The sequence below is a fragment of the Hemitrygon akajei genome, chromosome 11, assembly GCF_048418815.1.
Source record: "Hemitrygon akajei chromosome 11, sHemAka1.3, whole genome shotgun sequence".
Taxonomy (NCBI): Eukaryota; Metazoa; Chordata; class Chondrichthyes; order Myliobatiformes; family Dasyatidae; genus Hemitrygon; species Hemitrygon akajei.
In genome coordinates, this window is record NC_133134.1 from 162,719,451 (window position 1) to 162,737,286 (window position 17,836).

The 17,836-nt window shown below is 43.3% G+C and overlaps 1 protein-coding gene across 1 annotated transcript in view; it reads left to right on the top strand.

The window, feature by feature from the left end:
• LOC140736212 (deoxynucleoside triphosphate triphosphohydrolase SAMHD1-like) overlaps positions 1-16,226 on the top strand; it is a 55,947-nt gene extending 39,721 nt beyond the window's left edge. The window contains exons 12-16 of the mRNA XM_073062123.1: positions 3,523-3,662; positions 6,592-6,684; positions 9,694-9,798; positions 11,114-11,251; positions 14,821-16,226. Of these exons, the coding sequence (XP_072918224.1) occupies positions 3,523-3,662; positions 6,592-6,684; positions 9,694-9,798; positions 11,114-11,251; positions 14,821-14,970 (626 nt within the window). The 3' untranslated portion in view covers positions 14,971-16,226. The remainder of the gene's footprint in view (positions 1-3,522; positions 3,663-6,591; positions 6,685-9,693; positions 9,799-11,113; positions 11,252-14,820) is intronic.
• The last annotated feature ends 1,610 nt before the right edge of the window (positions 16,227-17,836 follow it).

Below are 17,836 nucleotides of genomic sequence, written 5' to 3' on the forward strand. Positions count from 1 at the left end.
TGCGTTGCGTGAAGTTACCCCTTCTGGTTCAAGAGCCTGATTGCTGATTCCTGGTTCCTGAGCCTGACGGTGCGAGTTCTGAGGTTCCTGTACCCTTTTCCTGATGGCAGCCATGAGAAGAAAGCATGGCCTGGCTGGAGGGGGTCCTTGATGATGGATACTGCTTTCCTGTGACACACTCTGTGTGGATGTGCTCAGTGGAGGAGAGGGCTTTGTCTGTGATGGACTGGGCTGTGTCCACTCCTTTTTCATTCAAGGGCATTGGTGTTCCATGTACCACCAGTCACTATATTCTCCACCACACATCTATGGAACCTTGTCATAGTTTTAGATGACATGCAGATTCTACACAAACTCCTAAGGAAGTAAAGATGCTGTCGTGCTTTCTTCATAATGGCAGTTATGTGCTAGATGCAGGATAAATCCTTTGAAAAGGTAACACCAAGGAATTTAAAGTTGCTGATGGTCTTTACCTCTGATTCCCCTGAGGAGGACTGGCTCGTGGACCTCCTGTTTTCTCCTCCTGAAGTCAACAATCATCTCCTTGGTCTTGCTGACATTGAGTGAGAGATTGTTGTTGAGGCAGCATTCAGCCAGATTTTCAATCTTCCTCCTATATGCTGATTTGTCCCCACCCTTGATTCTGGCAATGATGGTGGTGTCATCAGCAAATTAAATATGGCATCGGAGCTGTGCTTGCCCCACACAGTTATAAGTGTAAAGCGAGTAGAACAGGAGGCTAAGCACACAGCCTTGTGGCGCACCTGTGCTGATGGAGATTGTGGAGGTGTTGCCAATCTGAACTCACTGGGGTCTGCAAGTGAAGAAATGGAGGATTGGTGCACAAAGAGGTATTGAGGCCTAGGACTTGAGCTTATTGATTAGTTTTGAAGGGATGATAGTATTGAATCCTGAGCTGTAGTCAATGAAGTGCATCCTGAAGTATGCATCTTTGCTGTCCAGGTGCTGGATTTAGTTAAGAGCCAATGAAATGGCATCTCCCATTGACATGTTGTGTCAGTAGGCAAACTGAGTGGATCCAAGGCAGAAGTTGAAATGTTTCATCAGCAACCTCTCAAAGCACTTCATTACAGTGGATGTCAGAGCTATTGTGCACTAGTCATTGAGGCAAGTTACCACATTCTTAAGCACCAGTATAATTGAAGCCTGTTTGAAGCAGGTGTGTACCTTAGGCTGCCAAAGCGAGAAGTTAAAAATAATGGCGAACACTCCAGCTAGTTGATCAGCACAAGTGATCAACTGGCCTGGATGCTTTCTGTGGGTTCACCCTCCTGAAGGATGCTCTCCACATCTGCCTCAGAGACTGAAATCACAGGGTGAAAGGAGGCTAAGGTTAAAGAGGAACTTTATTCCCTGGTGCGTAGGAGAATGATCAAGTTCAAGTTCAGTTTATTGTCATTCAGCTGTACTCATGTACGAATGAAGCAACGTTCTTCCAGACCAAGTTACGCGACACAGTAAATATAACTCACACACATACAGATAAAGTAATGTCACCACAAATAAATTAACAAGTGATAAGGTGCATTTATGACACAGTTAAAAAGTTTACTGTCTGATGTTACTAGTGCTGCCTACATGGTGAGACGTGGATGTGGCAGGGAGTTCAGTAGTCTCACAGTCTGGGGGAAGAAGCTGATTTCCATCCTAACAGTTCTTGTTCTAATGCTATAGTACCTCCTGCCTGATGGTAGGGCATCAAAGAGTTAGGAGATCTTACAGAGGTATACAAAATTATGGGAGGTGTAGATGGAATGAATACATGATGGCTTCTTCCCCAGAGGTTGAATGATACTAGCACTAGAGGTTTATAGGTTGAGGGTGACTAGGTGAAATATTTAAGAGGAACCTGATAGTGATCTTCTTTAGTCAGAGAGTGATGCGAGTGGAATGGGCTGCCAGCAGAAATGGTGGATGTTTGGACAAGTACATGGATGAGAGGGGTTGGGAGGGCATTGGTCTAAACGCACGTAGATGGGACTAGGTAGGAATACAGGTTGGTATGGACTAGATAGGCCAAAGGGCCTGTTTCTATGCTACAGTGCCTTTGGATTGGACTGTAGTGCTTCAATTACCGTTGCAGTGGAAGTGCGGTGCTAGTAGACAATAAGGTGCACTCTGAACGGGTGAAATGTGAAATTTGCCAGCTAAAGACTGATCCATGATTAACCCAGTTTCAGAATGACTTTATAGCCGAGGTTTTGTATGTCACCAAAGACTCCAGGTGTATCAAGGAGCGCCTTCTAGCCGGTTACATCACCATCTGGTAAGGAGGGGCCACTGCACAGAATCGGGAAAACATTACAGCGGGTTGCAAACTCGGCCAGCTCTAACCTGGGATTAGCCTCCCAAGTATCGAGGAGACCTTCAAAAGGTGATGCCTCAAAAAAAAAGCAGCATCCATCATTAAGGAGCCCCATCACCCAGGACATGCCCTCTTCTTGTTACCACCAGGGAGGAAGTACAGGAGCCTGAAGACACACACTCAATGTTTTAGAAACAGCTTCTTCCCCTCCTTCGTTAGATTTTTGAACGGACGATGAGCACTATCTCATAATTTTTGCTCTCTTTTTGCGCTACTTATTTAATTTTTATATATGCAGTGTATGTGTGTTTTTTTATGTATTGCAGTATACTGCTGCCACAAAACAGCACATCTTATCATTTTTTTCTCCAGTCTTGCTGAAGGTTTTGGCCTGAAACCACGACAGTATTCTTTTCCATAGGTGCTATCTGGCCTGCTGAGTTCCTCCAGCGTGTTGTGTGTGTCATTTTATGCCATGTCAGTGATATTAAACCTGTTTCTGATTCTGATTGGCTGTTCATTCTGCTGTATTTATTTCTGGGGCTGCTGGTCCTTTGGGGAAGTTTGGTTGTGGTGAACCTCTAGGACAAGGGTTGCCCGGAGCCCCCGGTTAATGGTAGGAGTCCATTGTATAAAAAGAGACGGGTTGGCAGTGTGTTGTTGCCTCCCCAAAGTTGCATTACTTGGAAGATCAGTGTAGATGTTCCTGTTTACAGTCTATCCTTTTTTTTCATGACTTCTCATTACTACCGTCAGGGAGGAGGTACAGAAGCCTGATGACACACACTCAACATTTTAGTAGCAGCTTCTTCTCCGCCATCAGATTTCTGAGCAGTTCATGAACACTACCTCACCATTTTGCTCTCTTTTCGCATCTATTTATTTATATCTCTTATTGTAACTTTTAGTATTTGTTCTGTTATGTACTGCACTGAAACGCTGCTGCAAAACAACACTCACAAATACAGGCCGTTCTGCAGATGCTGGAAATCCAGTGTAACACACACAAAATGCTGGAGAAACTCGGCAAGTCCAGTCATGGTGAAAGGTCTCTGCCTGAAACGTTAACCGTTTGTTTATGTCTGTAGGTGTTGCCTGACCTGCTGAATTCCTTCAGCATTTTGTATGTGTTACTCGACAAATTTCACCACATATGTTAGTGGTAATAAGCCCGATTCTGATTTTGTTTTGCCCAGACAGTATCTTTGAACAGATCCTGCATTCCTCTGAGCCCGAGCTGCAGGAAGCGAGGCACATTCTGAACAATGTCATTTGTCGCCGTCTTTACAAATGGATCGGGCAGACGCAGCCTGCAGCAGAGACGATAATTCAGCAGGTAAACGTTACACGGGTTGGTCAAGAGAATGGAGACAAGTAGGTCACTTACCTAACTAGATTATGCCAGTAAATCGTACCTAACCCAGTTTAAGATGGTGCTGGTGAAGCCCAGCAACAGCTTATTGGTGGTAAACAAAACAATGAATAGAACTAAATGCTTTATTAGTAACACCTTTTATGGTGAAATTTATGGCAAACAATGGAGTGGCAGGTGAAGGTGAGGAAGAGTTGTATTGAAGCCACAGGGCCCACATCGTAGAGCAAGGAATGACCCAGTGTTTGGGTGACTTAAACATTGGGCCAGATTGAAAAAGCAAGGTATTGTGAGCAGAAGTGGGGTTTGGGCCAGTTCTGCTTGCTGCCCTGTAACGTTTACTCAGAAAAATTGAGGGCTGTGAGTAACCCTAGGTAATTTCTAAGGTAAGGACATGTTTGGCACAGCTTTGTGGGCCGAAGGGACTGTATTGTGCTGCAAGTTTTCTATGTTTCTCTGACTCTGCACTGAGCTGTGGCTGTGGCCTGCTCTGGCTACTCCAGGCTTCATGTCTGTGCACTCACTTTCATTCCTCTTGTCCTCACCTATCACCCCACCAGCCTCTGCATGCAGCACGTAATCCTTCCACCACCCCACCAGGGATAGGGTTCCTCTTGTCTACACCTATCACCCCACCAGCCTCTGCGCCCAGCACATAATTCTCCACAACTTCCGCCTTCTCCAACGAGAACCCACCACCAAGCACATCTTTCCCTCACCCCCACCAACCCCAACTTTATGCTTTCCGCAGGGATCGCTCCCTGTGCAACTCCCTTCTCTGTTCATTCCTCTCCACTGATCTCCCTCCTGGCACATGGAACAAGTGCTACACCTCCACCCTCACTACCATTCAGGGCCACAAACAGTCCTTCCAGGTGAGGCGACACATCACCCAGGTGAGTCTGTTGGGGTCATCTGCTGTATCTCACATTCCCGGTGTGGCTTCTGTATATCGGTGAGACCCAACGTAGATTGGGAGACAGCTTTGCTGAGCACCTACACTCCACCTGCCAGAAAAAGCAGGGTCTCCGATGGCCACCCATTTTAATTCTACTTCCTATTCCCATTCCAACGTGTCAGCCCATGGCCTCCTCTACTGCTGTGATAGTAACACTCGGATTGGAGGAGCAACACCTTGTATTCCATCTGGAAAGTCTCCAACCTGATGGCGTGAACATCGATTTCTTGAACCTCCAGTAATGAACCCCATCCCCCTTCACCATTTCCCATTTCCATTTTGCTATCTCACCTTATCCTCTTCCCTGCCCATCATCTCCCTCTGGTGCTCCTCCCCCTTTTCTTTCTTCCATGGCCTTCTGTCCTCTCCTATCAGATTCCCCTTTCTCCAGCCCTGTATCCCTTTCACCAGTCAACTTCCCAGCTTTTTGCTTCACCCCTCCCCCTCTCCCAGTTTCACCAGTCACCTACTACTTTGTATTTCTTCCTCCCCTTCCCCCACCCCTCTCTGACTTCTCATTTTTCCCTCCAGTCCTGATGAAGGATCTTGGCCTGAAACATTGACTGTTCATTCTTTACTATAGATGCTGTTTGACCTGCTGAGTTCCTCCAGCATTTTCTGTGCATTGCTTTGAATTTTGAGCATCTGCAGATTTCCTTTCTTTTTCGTTATTTTTTGTTTTTTTTTGTATTCTTTTATAAATTATGGATATTTGTGAATGTGATGCCTCAGATGCTTTTTGCCTGTGATGCTGTTGCAAGCACCTGTGCAGACCTCTTCTTGTGACTATGAGAATAAACTTGACTTTGCAAATATAAATTGCAGTAATTGTAAGGGTGAGGATTCAGTGGGTAGGGTTGTGGAACTGTTAAGTAAGCTGTAGCTCTTAACCTGGGGTCCCGGGTCTCTAGATAGATTCCAGGGTCTCTGGAAACTTGGATGGGAAAAAATTTACATCTTTATTTTCACTGACCTCTAACTGAAATTTAGCATTTCCTTCAATGATGAATGTAGGCAACAAACCAAAGTAGTCTTAGCAGTACCAGGGTGAGGGTTTCAGACAGCACATCAGAGATGGCCAGGGTGAGGATTTCAGTCATAACATTCATTTTCAAGCTAAGCAACAGTATCCTTCACACTGATATGTCTTTAAAAAATAAAATTTAACTTGCCTATATTTTAAATGTTTGTTATGTGCCATGTCATATGACGTGACCGATTGTGATCTTTCCATGACCATGATTGTCCTTGGCAAATTTTTTTACAGAAGTAGTTTGCCGTTGCCTTCTGGGCAGTGTCTTTACAAGGTGGTGACCCCAACCGTTATCAATACTCTTCAGAGATTGTCTGCCTGGTGTCAGTGGTCGCATAACCAGGACTTGGGATATGCACTGGCTGCTCATATGACCATCTCACCACTTGCTCACATGGCTTCATGTGACCCTGATTGGTGGGGGGGTGGGGTGGGGCTGAGCAAGTGCTACACCCTGCCCAAGGGTGACCAGCAAACTAGTGGAGGGAAGGAGCGCTATAACACTTCCTTTGATAGAGACGTATCTCCACCCCGCCACCCAGTGTGTAGTCTTGTTACTTAAGGTGTTAATAAAGAAGCACAATATTACGATCTCACAAAATAGGTTTTTTTGTGTATTTTGATAACTGTACTTCAGTATAATTGCTTTCTTTTGTAATTATCATTTTATTTGACATATTTAAATACATTACTTTGAGAAGGGTCCCGTAGGTTTTACTGGACTAGCTAAGGTGTCTATGGCATAAACAAAAGTTGGGAAACCCTGGTTTAGATGGACCTTGGGAACATCGCTATAGGGATTTTCACTGCCACACACTGTGGTGGGTGTACAGAAGATTTAGTTTTGTGCATAACATAAGCTGACCTTAATCCAACCAATTGCAGTGTTGTCTGTCCTGCAGGAAGAGTTTGACAGTCTGGCTGATCAAGTGGTTGCAGCGGTCCCGTCTACACCTGTGGACATTCAACTCCAGGCAGAAGATTTCATTGTAAATGTGAGTCACGGCTATTTAATGCTGCATTGGAGAATTCTCCATATGCTTGGGCAGCACTCCTTCCACAATGGTGGCACAGCAACATAGCAGTTAGCACAGCGTTACTGAATTTCCACTGTTGCATGTAAGGAGTTTGTATGTTCTCTTGTTCACATGGGTGTCCTCCAGGTGCTCCAGTTTCTTCCCACATTCCAAAGCTGTTAGAGTTGGTAAGTTGTGGGAATGCTACGTTGGCGCCAAAAGTAGGGTGACACTTGCCGACTGCCCCCAGCGTATCTTTGGACTGTGCTGGTTATTGATACTGCCAGCAGATTTCACTCTATGTTACAATGTGCACATGACAGATAAAACTAATCTTTATTGTAAGGCAACATAAGACAATGGAGCAGAATGAGGCCATTGGGCCCATCAAATCTGCTCCACCCTTTTTGATCATGGCTGACTCATTTCCCTTCAACCTCTTTCTCCTGTCTTCTCATAACCTTTCACATCCTGACTAATCAAGAAGCTATCAACCTCTGCCTTAAATAGACTCAGTGACTTGGCCTCCACAGTCAACTGTGGCAACAAATTCCACAGATTCACCACCCTCTGGTAAAAGAAATTCTTCCTCATTGCCATTCTAAATGGACGTCCCTTTATTCTGAGGTTGTGTCCTCTGGTCTTAGACTCCCCCACCATGGGAAACATCCTCTTCACATCAACTCTATCGAGGCCTTTCAACATTCGATAGGTTTCAATGAGAATCCCTCTCATTCTTCTAAATTCCAGCGAGTACAGGCCCTGAAGCCATCAAATGCTCCTCATGTGATAAGCCTTTCAATCCCAGAATCATTTTCGTGAATCTCCTTTGAACCTTCTCCAGTGTCAGCACATCCTTTCGGAGATAAGGAGTCCAAAACTGCTTTCAAAACTCGTGAGGCTGCACCAGTCCCTTATAAAGCCTCACTTGAGCTTTGTAAGCAGACTTGGGACTTGTGGGTCACGGATCAACCTCTTCAGTCATCTCAAGACCCACAAGTGACCAGACTAACCACCTGGAAAAGAACCACACTTGACTACAGTGATCGCTGATGATGATGATGAAGCCTCAGCATTATATCCTTGATTTCATATTCTAGTCCTTTTTGAAATGAATGCTAACATTGCATTTACCCTCCTCACCACAGACTCAACCTCCAAGTTAACCTTTAGGGAATCCTGCACAAGGACTCCCAAGTCCCTTTGCACTGTGGATTTTTGAATTTTCTCCCTGTTTAGAAAATAGTCTTATGTTTTATTCTGTCTGCTAAAGTGCATGACCATACACTTCCTGACACTAGTTTCCACCTGCCATATCTTTGCTCGTTGACCTAATCTGTCAATTATCTTCTGCTTTATCTTTAATGTACACAGCAGGGGTGGCAAACCTTTTTGAGAGCGTGTATCCAAGTTGGCAATAATCTATGAAGTAATCTTCTTGTGTGGCATATGGTAATTTTGAGCAGAGATGATCATTGATAAACAAATTAATAACAATAATTATAGGCTTTCTTAAGAGGGAAAAAAGATTAATCCTGTTGCTTGTTTACATGTATGCATCGTTTTTAACTATTTTTACTATTTATACCAGGTTAACAGTGACAGATTGAAATAAATGAAGCATTTTTTGGAAACCTGTAATAAAATGAATACTAATCTTTTAAAAAGACAATTGAAAATAGCATCATTTCTAAATAGTATAGTTATTGATGTGGTGTTCACCGAGCTTAGCAATTAGCTTGCAGACATTTCAGCCCCTGTTTGCTTGCCTTGGTTCTGATTGGCTACTGCTTCGTTGACCTTTGAATTATACTGGTTCAAAAGGTTTGTGGGTGGCATCTATTTTGATATTTTTGTTTATGGAATTATCAGAAGAGATATGAGCTTCTAAATGGGTATTGTAACTGTTTACTGATGCGTACACCAGGTCTGCAAAGGACTTCAAAACATCTCATCTGGCGTCTGTGGTGCACATCTCCACTGCTGTATCTTTGCAGCTCTATAAAACTCTGGTTAGACCACAGTTGGAGTATTGCATTCAGTGCTGCACATACCATTAGAGGAATGATGTGGATAGGATGCAGAGCAGATTTACCAGTATGCTTCCTGGATTAGAGAGCATATCTTATGAGGATTTTGAAACCTATCCAATATTGAAAGGCCCGGATAGAGTGTATGTGAAGAGGATGTTTCCCAAGTTGGGAGAGTCTAGGACCAGAGGGTACAGCCTCATAATAGAATAGTATCCCTTTAGGGCAGAGATGAGGAGGAATTTCATTAGCCACAGGGTGGTGAATCTGTGGAATTTGTTGCCACTAACAGCTGTGGAGGCCAAGTCATTGGGTGTACTTAAAGCAGAAGTTTTTGATTATTAAGGGAGTCAAAGGTCGTGGAAAGAAGGCAGAAGAATGGGGTTGAGAGGGATAATAAATCAGCCACGATGGAATGCTGGAGCATATTCAACAGGCCGAATGGCCTAAATCTAGTATGTCTTGTGGATACGTTGAGCCAGCTAGGGCTTTTCTTTTAGGAGTGAAGAAGGATGAAGGGTGACTTGATAGAGGCATAACTGGATAGCCAGAAACTTTCCCCTGAGTGGAAGTGACTAATACGACGAGGCATAATTTTAAGGTATATCTACCTTAATTTTAAAAGGCAGATACATTAGGGACATTTCAGAACTCTTAAGGTGGGCACATGGATGATAGAAAAATGGAGGGCTATGTGGGAGGGAAGGGTAATTTTAGTGTAGGTTAAAGGTCAGCATAACATTGTGGGCCGAAGGGTCTGTACTGTGTTGTTGTGTTCTGTGTTCTATGTTTTATGCTTTGCAACAGCGAATGATCTTCAAATGGATGTCATTGATTGTCTTGGCTTTGAGGCGTCCTGGGATTTTGTGCTAAGTTCCTCAGAATTACAAATTACTTTATTTGTAGAGGAGAGTGCATTCGAGTTTGCCAAAATGAATAACTATTTAATATTCCTTAGGTTGTTCGAATGGACTATGGAATGGCAGAGAAAGACCCTATCAACAAGTTCCGATTCTACTGCAAGAATAACCCCAACTGGACAATCAAAATCCGTAAGGATCAGGTAACTTCCTGTAATGAGCATTTTTAAAATTCCTTCCTTGTTTTTTTCTGATTCAATAGAAAGAGGAATCTGCAAACAATGGAGGCAGTGTACATGTGTTAAAGGTTACAAGAAAATACTTCATTTTATTTACTAATAACACATGCACAGGGTATTTTATTTGGAGGTACATCATGGTAGCAGGCCCTTCCAGCTCACTGAGTCCACACCGCCCAATTACAATTAACCAATTAAGTGGCCAATTAACCTACTAACTTGTACGCCTTTGGAATGTGGGAGGGAACCGGAGCAACTGGGAGACTTTTATTTACTTATCTATCTATCATCTATCATCTATCTATCAAAATTTATTGAGGTACAGCACCAGAATAGGTCCTTCCAGCACTTTAAGCCGTGCTGCTCAGCAATCCCCTGATTTAAGCCTAACCTAATCACGGGGCAATTTACAACGACCAATTAACCTGTATGTCTTTGGACTGTGGGAAGAAACCGAAACACCCGGAGGAAACCCACACGGGCACAGGGAGAACATACAAGCACCTTACAGGCAGCAATGGGAATTGAACCCGGGTTGCTGTGCTGTTATAGCGGTTACGCTAATGGCCAAGCTATCGTGCTGAATAAAGTGCAAAAAGCAAGAGAAATGATTAATGAAGTGGTAAAAGATACAGATTAATACTCACCAAAATTTATTATCAAAGTACATATATGTTATCATATACTACCTTGAGATTCATTTTCTTGCAGGCATTCACAGGAAATAAAGAAATGCAATAGAATTTACAAAAAAAATAACCAATTATGCAAATTTTAAAAATACTGAGTGGTAAAGGGTCCTTGAAAGTGGTTCTGTAGGTTCAGGGTCAGGTTTAATGTCCCTGGCATATGTCATGAAATTTATTTTGTGGCAGCAGTACACTGTGATATGTAATTAAAAAGAAGTCTGTAAATTACGGTAAGAAGTACATGTATTTTAATAAGTTAAGTAAGCAGTGCAAAAATAAAGTATCACTGTGGAATCAGTTCAGAGTCGTGGTAGGTGAACTTATGCACTCTGGTTCAGGGGCCTGGTGGTTGTAGGGAATAACTTACTGAACCTGATGGTGTGGAACCTAAGGCTTCTGTACCTCTTTCCCAGTGGTAGTAATGAGAAGAAAGCATGGCCTGAATGGTGTGGGTCTCTCTAGGTCTGAGCTGGGATTCTCCTGTTCCCTGGAGGTGACGGGGCCTTTAGCTACATTACTCATGAAGCCTTATTTTGGTCTCCGTGTGGTTGTGGATATTGACCATTTCTCTCTCTCTGGTGCCCACCCAGGTATCCCAGCTGTTGCCGGAGAGGTTTACAGAGCAGCTGATCCAAGTGTACTGTAAGAAGACAGACGAGAGAAGTGTGCAGGCTGCACGGAAGCACTTTGTCCAGTGGTGCATCAACAGGAACTTTACCAAGCCCAGGGTAAGGAGAGGGAGACGCCTCGGTGTTACCGTAATAAGTTTCTGCAGTTCATTGTCATGGGCGTTCTTTGTTTGGCTGTGTTGTACTTTGATGATATTAGTGGTATCGATATCCATTTATTGTTCTCGCATATACCAAGATACAGTGAAAAGTTTGTCTTGCATACTGTTCATGCGGATCAGATCGTTCCAGACAATAGGGTAAAGCAACAATACAGGATACAGTGTAAATGCAACCATACAGACACAGTGTAGGTCAACAATAAAGTGCAAAATAATAACGTAGATTATTGTGAGGTCAAGAATCTAGCTTATCATCTGTTCAGGAGTGTTACTGCCCATTACTTCTCTGGTGTTAGTGCAACAATGAAGGTCCTCCATCTCTGGTTGGTGTTCATGGCTTCCTCCAAAGTGTCAATAGCTTCCTCTCGGTTTTCAGTCATGCATGCCGTAAGTGGAGACTCAGGAATACCGTCGCACTCAGATGTAGAAGGATTCTTCATTGCTGTTTCTGTAACAATTTTGTTTTACCAGTCAGGATTGTTATCCCTGAGCTGAACCCCCAGAGCTGGAGGACCAGTGGGCCACTCTTAGTCTGACCTGTACCCTTTGACCTGCTTGGCATGAGTGACCCTACCAAGAGCCAAAGCATAAAGCCCTGGCTCCGTAAGCCTCCAAATCCTACGACAAGGTTGTTGTCCTCTTGGAGATCAGGAGTCTGATAAGAACCTGGTATTGTCTTCCACCTGTTGTAGGTGTGTGAGATTCCCTTGCCATACATTTGGAACATAGTACAGCACAGCAACAGGTCCATTGGCCTATGATGTCAGTACTGGACATAATGCCAAATTAAACTAAATTTCTTCTGCTTGCATGTTCTGTTATTTAGATATTGAGATACAGCACAGAATAGGCTTTTCTGGCCCTTCGAGCCACGCCACCCAGCAATCTTGATCCTAGCCTTATCAAGGGACAATTTACAATGACCAACCAACCAACCGATACCTCTTTGGCCTGTGGGAGGAAACCCACACAGTCACAGTCACAAGGAGAGCATACAAACAAACTCCTTGCAGGCAGCAGCGGGAATTGAACCCGGGTCGCTGGTACTGTGCAGCATTGTGCTAGCCCCTACACTACCAAGCTGTGTGTGATTCATATCCCTCCATTCTCTGCTTATTTGCGTGTATGTCAGAAAGCTTCTTAAATGCTACTGTCACATCTGCTTCCATAACCATCCCTGGCAACCAATTCCAGGCTCCTATCATTCTCTTTTTAAAAAAAATTATTCTCGCACATCTCCTCTAAGCTTTCCTGCTCTCACCTTAAATGCATGTCCTTCAGTATTTCTGAATCAGGTTTAATATCACTGGCATATGTCGTGAAATTTGTTGTTGCTTGACATTTCTACCCTGGGAAAGGTTTCCGGTCGTCTACCCTGTCCGTGAGTCTCATAATTTTACAAACTTCAGCCCAACTCATTCATGCCAACCATGTTGCCTACCTGAGCTGTATTTGGCCCATCTCTCTAAACCTGGCCAATTTTTTTTCTGTCGACTGTGACAGATCAAGATCCTAGCAGGATATGAGCAAGTCATAGATTCCAAGTGCCTTGATAATGTTTAAAAACGCAGACTTGTCTTCGTATTGCATGTTCATGGTGTCCTCATGGTATGAAGTGACTCTGAAGTTTAGCCACTGCTGCAATGTAAATTCATAGAGCACTACAGCACAGAAACAGGCCCTTCTGTCTATCTAGCCCATACTGAACCATTAGTCTGCCTAGACTTGTCAACCTGCATGTGGTCCATTGTCCTCCATACCTTTCCCATTCATGTACCTATCCAAATTTCTCTTAAATGTTGAATTCAAACCTGTATCCACAACTTCCACTGGCAGCTGGTTCAACACTCTGTGTGACGTTTCCCCTCATGTTCCCCTTAAACATTTCACCTTTCACCCTTAACCTATGACCTCTAGTTGTAGTCTCACCCAACCTCAGTGGAAAAAGTCTGCTTGCATTTACCCTGTTTATAATCCTTGTCATTTTGTATTGCTTGTTCGTTATGTGCCGTGTCATATGACATGGCCGATCATGATCTTTCCATGACCATGGTTGTTTTTGGCAAATTTTTCTACAGAAGTGGTTTGCCATTGCCTTCTTCTGGGCAATTTCTTTACAAGACGGGTGACCCCAGCCGTTATCAATACTCTTCAGAGATTACCTGGTGTCACGGGTCACATAACCAGGAATTGTGATATGCATTAGCTGCTCATACAACCATTCACTACCTGCTCCCATTACTCCATATGACCCTGATCTTGGGGGGTGGTTGCTAAGCAGATGCTACACCTTGCCCAAGGGTGACCCGTATACCTCTACCAAATCTCCTCTCAATCTATTACGTTCTAGGGAATAAAGTTCTAACCTGTTCAACCTTATAAACTCAGGTCCTCAAAACCAAGGAGAGATCATTTGCAATAGTGAACTTCCAGAAACAACAACTTGTTGACAAAGATGTTGCCAGGACTAAGTTCTAGGGAGAGACTGGACTTGGAGCACAGGAGACTGAGAGGTGACCTTACGGAGGGGTATAATGTCGTACGGGGCATAGGTAGGGTGAATGCACACTTTTCTTATCCCCAAGTTTGGGAATCAAGAACTAGAGGGCATTGGTTTAAGGTGAGATTTAATATGAAGTTAAGTGGCATTTTTCTTTACTCAAAGGATGGTATCTTTGTGGAATAAACTGCCAGATGAAGTGGTCAAGACAGTTACAATGACAACTTTTAACAGGCGCTTGGACAGAGAAGGTTATGAGCCAAATGTTGGCCAATGGGACTGGCTTAGATGGGGCATCTTGGACAGCATGAACCAGTTGGGCCAAAGGACCGGTTTTATGACTATGACCAGGACTTCCTTTAGTCATGTCTGAAGAGTATGGGTAGTTTTCTCTAGAGTGGCAGAAGCTGAGGGGAGATCTGATAGGGGTTTATAAGATGATGAAAGGCGTAACTAGAGTGGACAGAGAGTATCTGTTTCCCAGGATTGAAATATCTAATACCAGAGGGCATGCATTGGAGGTAATAGGGGGTAGGTTCAAAGGGGATGTGAGAGTAAGTTTTATTTGTTCAAAGAGTGGTGGATGCCTGGAATGTGTTGTCTGGTTTGGTGGAAGAGGCAAATACATCAGAGGCTTTTAAGAGAAGTTGGGACAGGCACATGGATTTGAGGAAGATGGAGAGAGATGGACATGGTGTAGGTAGGAGGGATTACTATTTGGGTCTTGTGTTTTTGCTTTTTAGTGGGTGTGGCACAACAATGTGGGCTGAATGGCCTATTCCTGTGCTGTACTGTTCTATGTTCCTTGAAAAAATGCTGAGGTTGGGATGGTATGTCCCACACAGTTGGAGAGAGTGTTGGTTGAAAGATGACTTTCAATGTGGATTTAATGTCTGAGAGGATGCTTGGAAGTGCAAAGAAGTGTAACATAAATTTGTGAAGTTTAAATGTACCACTTACCCCTCAAACCAGTAGTAAATTATAGCACATTTTGTACCTGCCTGCAGGATGGCGATGTTGTTGCCCCTGAGCTAACGCCACTGAAGCCCGATTGGAACAACAGTGACAGCGACAGTGAAGACTCCAACTCCAGGAATGTGCTGCCATCTTATCACCATGCAAACAGCCACAGATCCAAAGCGAAGCTTTTCGATTAGGAAGGAAAGGATTTATTTTGTGAATGCCAGGATCATTTTTCCTCTAGTCCTAATATCTTTAATCCTGTGTGAGTGCAATGGTCTCCACATGCTGCTTTACCCCAAATATTATCCAAATTATAGACCATTCTTCTTTAGATAGAGAGACGTGATCGTCATGTAAAGAAGTACGGACCTAAAGGCTTCAAAGTCAGAATCGGATGGTTTTACAAAATCAGTTGTTTCATAAATGACTGTTCCAGTTCTAGTTGACATCTGAACTTAAACTGTGAAGCACATTGCTGTTACATTTCAAGCAGCTTCTACACTTGTGTTGAAGGGAGTGGAATGTGATTATCTCAGAAGGTGAAGCTCTTGATTGCAGTCTCTTTGGATTCTTCCTCAGCAAGTGACAACTGGAACTGTGAAAGTCTGCCATTGGGATAATGCATATTGACTGCTTCTACAAAGGGTCGTATGGATCACTGATTCCTGCTTGCAGGAAAAAAAAATCTTCAAAAATTGCCAAAAATCAAGTCCCTATTCTGTTATACGAGGTTTTTTGTCATTGTGCTAATCAGAGCTAATCATAAAAATGTCCTGGATCTACCTAATTGTTGCTTGGTGGGGGAGAAGGTTGCTCTGGATTTTTCGTTTGCTCAGTATGTTGTATCTCTTTTGGGTTTAAAATGTATCAGTGCAAATGTAGCATTCTATTTAACTCAGCTGAAATGTTGGGGACAATCAGATGGGTCTTCATCTTGTGCTTCAGGATCAACTGGAAATGTTGCCACCCCAACACAGCGTTACTCTGGGGGTTCAGCGGCAGTTTTATAGGCTGGTGATAGTGGATCTGGTCATAACATTGAAGGTACATCCAGCCTGCAAGACACCTCCATTCTGTGGCATCCGTTGCTAACTGCTCCTAGTTAGAGTGCTGTCTGTCCATTTAACTATCATGCTTTTACTGGTAATTATAAACTCTGGATACCCTTAAAATTTCTAAGAACTACGCTTGCAGTATTAATGCCAGTGCACAAGGCTAACCAGTGCAGATTATTTACCCTTAAACATAGGGATAAAGATTACGATTTTTTAAATCATAGTTTTTGTAAGATTAAAAACTGCCTGAAATCCTGTCCAATTGCATCAACCATCTCATTTCTTTTGTTGTTTAGTTCAGCCATTCCGGGTGACTGTTGAAACGGGGTCAGTATTTCCTTACTTCATTGGGGAACATCTTTTCTCATCAACAATAAAAGTACTTTATTCAGTGAGTTTTATTGGAGAATTTGTCTCTTCCATGACCTCAGAGAAGGTGGTTAAATGCTGAAGGATATCTGCTGGCCACACAGGTTCTTGCACTGTGAACTTCCGGCAGAATCTTTACTGTGGCCGACATGTTTTGACCAGAGATTGTAAAAACTAAGGATTAAAAAAAGCCATTCTGCATTTCTGTACCATGTATAATTGCACGTACCAAAGAGAAACGCTTTGCAACGTGATGAGTGGGGGAGGATACAGTGGCTTTTATTTGTTATTTTTGGAGATACAGCACTTTCGGTCCAGTGAGCCCACACACACATGAACTATCAACTACCTAACCCATACATCTTTGGAGGAAACTGCAGCATCCGGAGGAAGCATACTGTCATGATGCAAGCGTGAAATCTCCTTACAGACAGCAAAGAGAATTGAACCTGGGTCACTGTAAGTGACATGCTAATAACTATGCCACTGTAACACCCTGATATGAAAGGCATTTGACATAAAACTAATTGTAATACTCATCTGCATGCAGCTCACAGTCTTGGCTACAATTCTTAAAGTACTGTCCATTTTGCTGTTTCTTCAGCTTTCAAAATGCATCATTTTCAAACATAATTAAACCTTTCTGCACTGCTGTTTCAGGTAGACCACGTAATGTCCTAGCAATGCTCTTGAACAAACTTCCATTCTTTCAGCGCAGATGGTGCCAGCAGCCTCACAGTTCCCCTGATCTCCTTTTGACTGTAGGGTTCCCCGGGTGCTCCTGTTTCCTTTCTCATGCCAAAGACTTGTTGGTCGGAAGTTTCATAAGGGAAACTAAGAAAAGATGTGCTGGCATTGCAGAGGAGTTCACGAGAATGATTCTTGGAATGAAAAGGTTACCATAAGGAGCGTTTGATGGCTCTGGGCCTGTACTTGATGGAGTTTAAAAGATTGTTGGTGTAGTGGACAGTGAGGAAGGCTATCATGGCTTGCAGAGGGATCTGGATCAGCTGGAAAAATGGGATGAAAAATGGCAGATGGAATTTAATGCAGACAAGTGTGAGCTTCAGTATTACCAGCCAGGGTAGGTCTTACACAGTGGACGGTAGGGCACTGAGGAGTGCGGTAGAACAAAGGGATCTGGGCATACAGGTCATAATTCATTGAAAGTGGTGTCACAGGTAGATAGGGCCATAAAGAAAGCTTTTGGCACATTGGCCTTCATGAGTCAAATTATTGAGTTCAGGAGATGGGATGTTATGTTGAAGTTGTATAGGATGTTAGGTCTAATATGGAGCATTGTGTGCTGTTTCGATCACCTACCCACAGGAAAGATGAAGACAAGGTTGAAAAAGTACAGAGAAAATTTACAAGGATGTTGTGGGGTCTGGGCGACCTGGGTTATAAGAAAAGATTGAATAAGTTAGGACTTTATAACTTAGAACGTAGAAGATTGAGAGGAGATTTGATAGAGGTATACAAAATTATGAGGGGTATAGATAGGGTAAATGCAAGCAGGCATTTTCCATCGACGTTGGGTGAGACTGCAACCAAAGGTCATAGTTTAAGGGTAAAAGGTAAAAAGTTTAAGGGGAGTCTGAGGGGAGACTTCTTCACTCAGAGGATTGTGATAGTG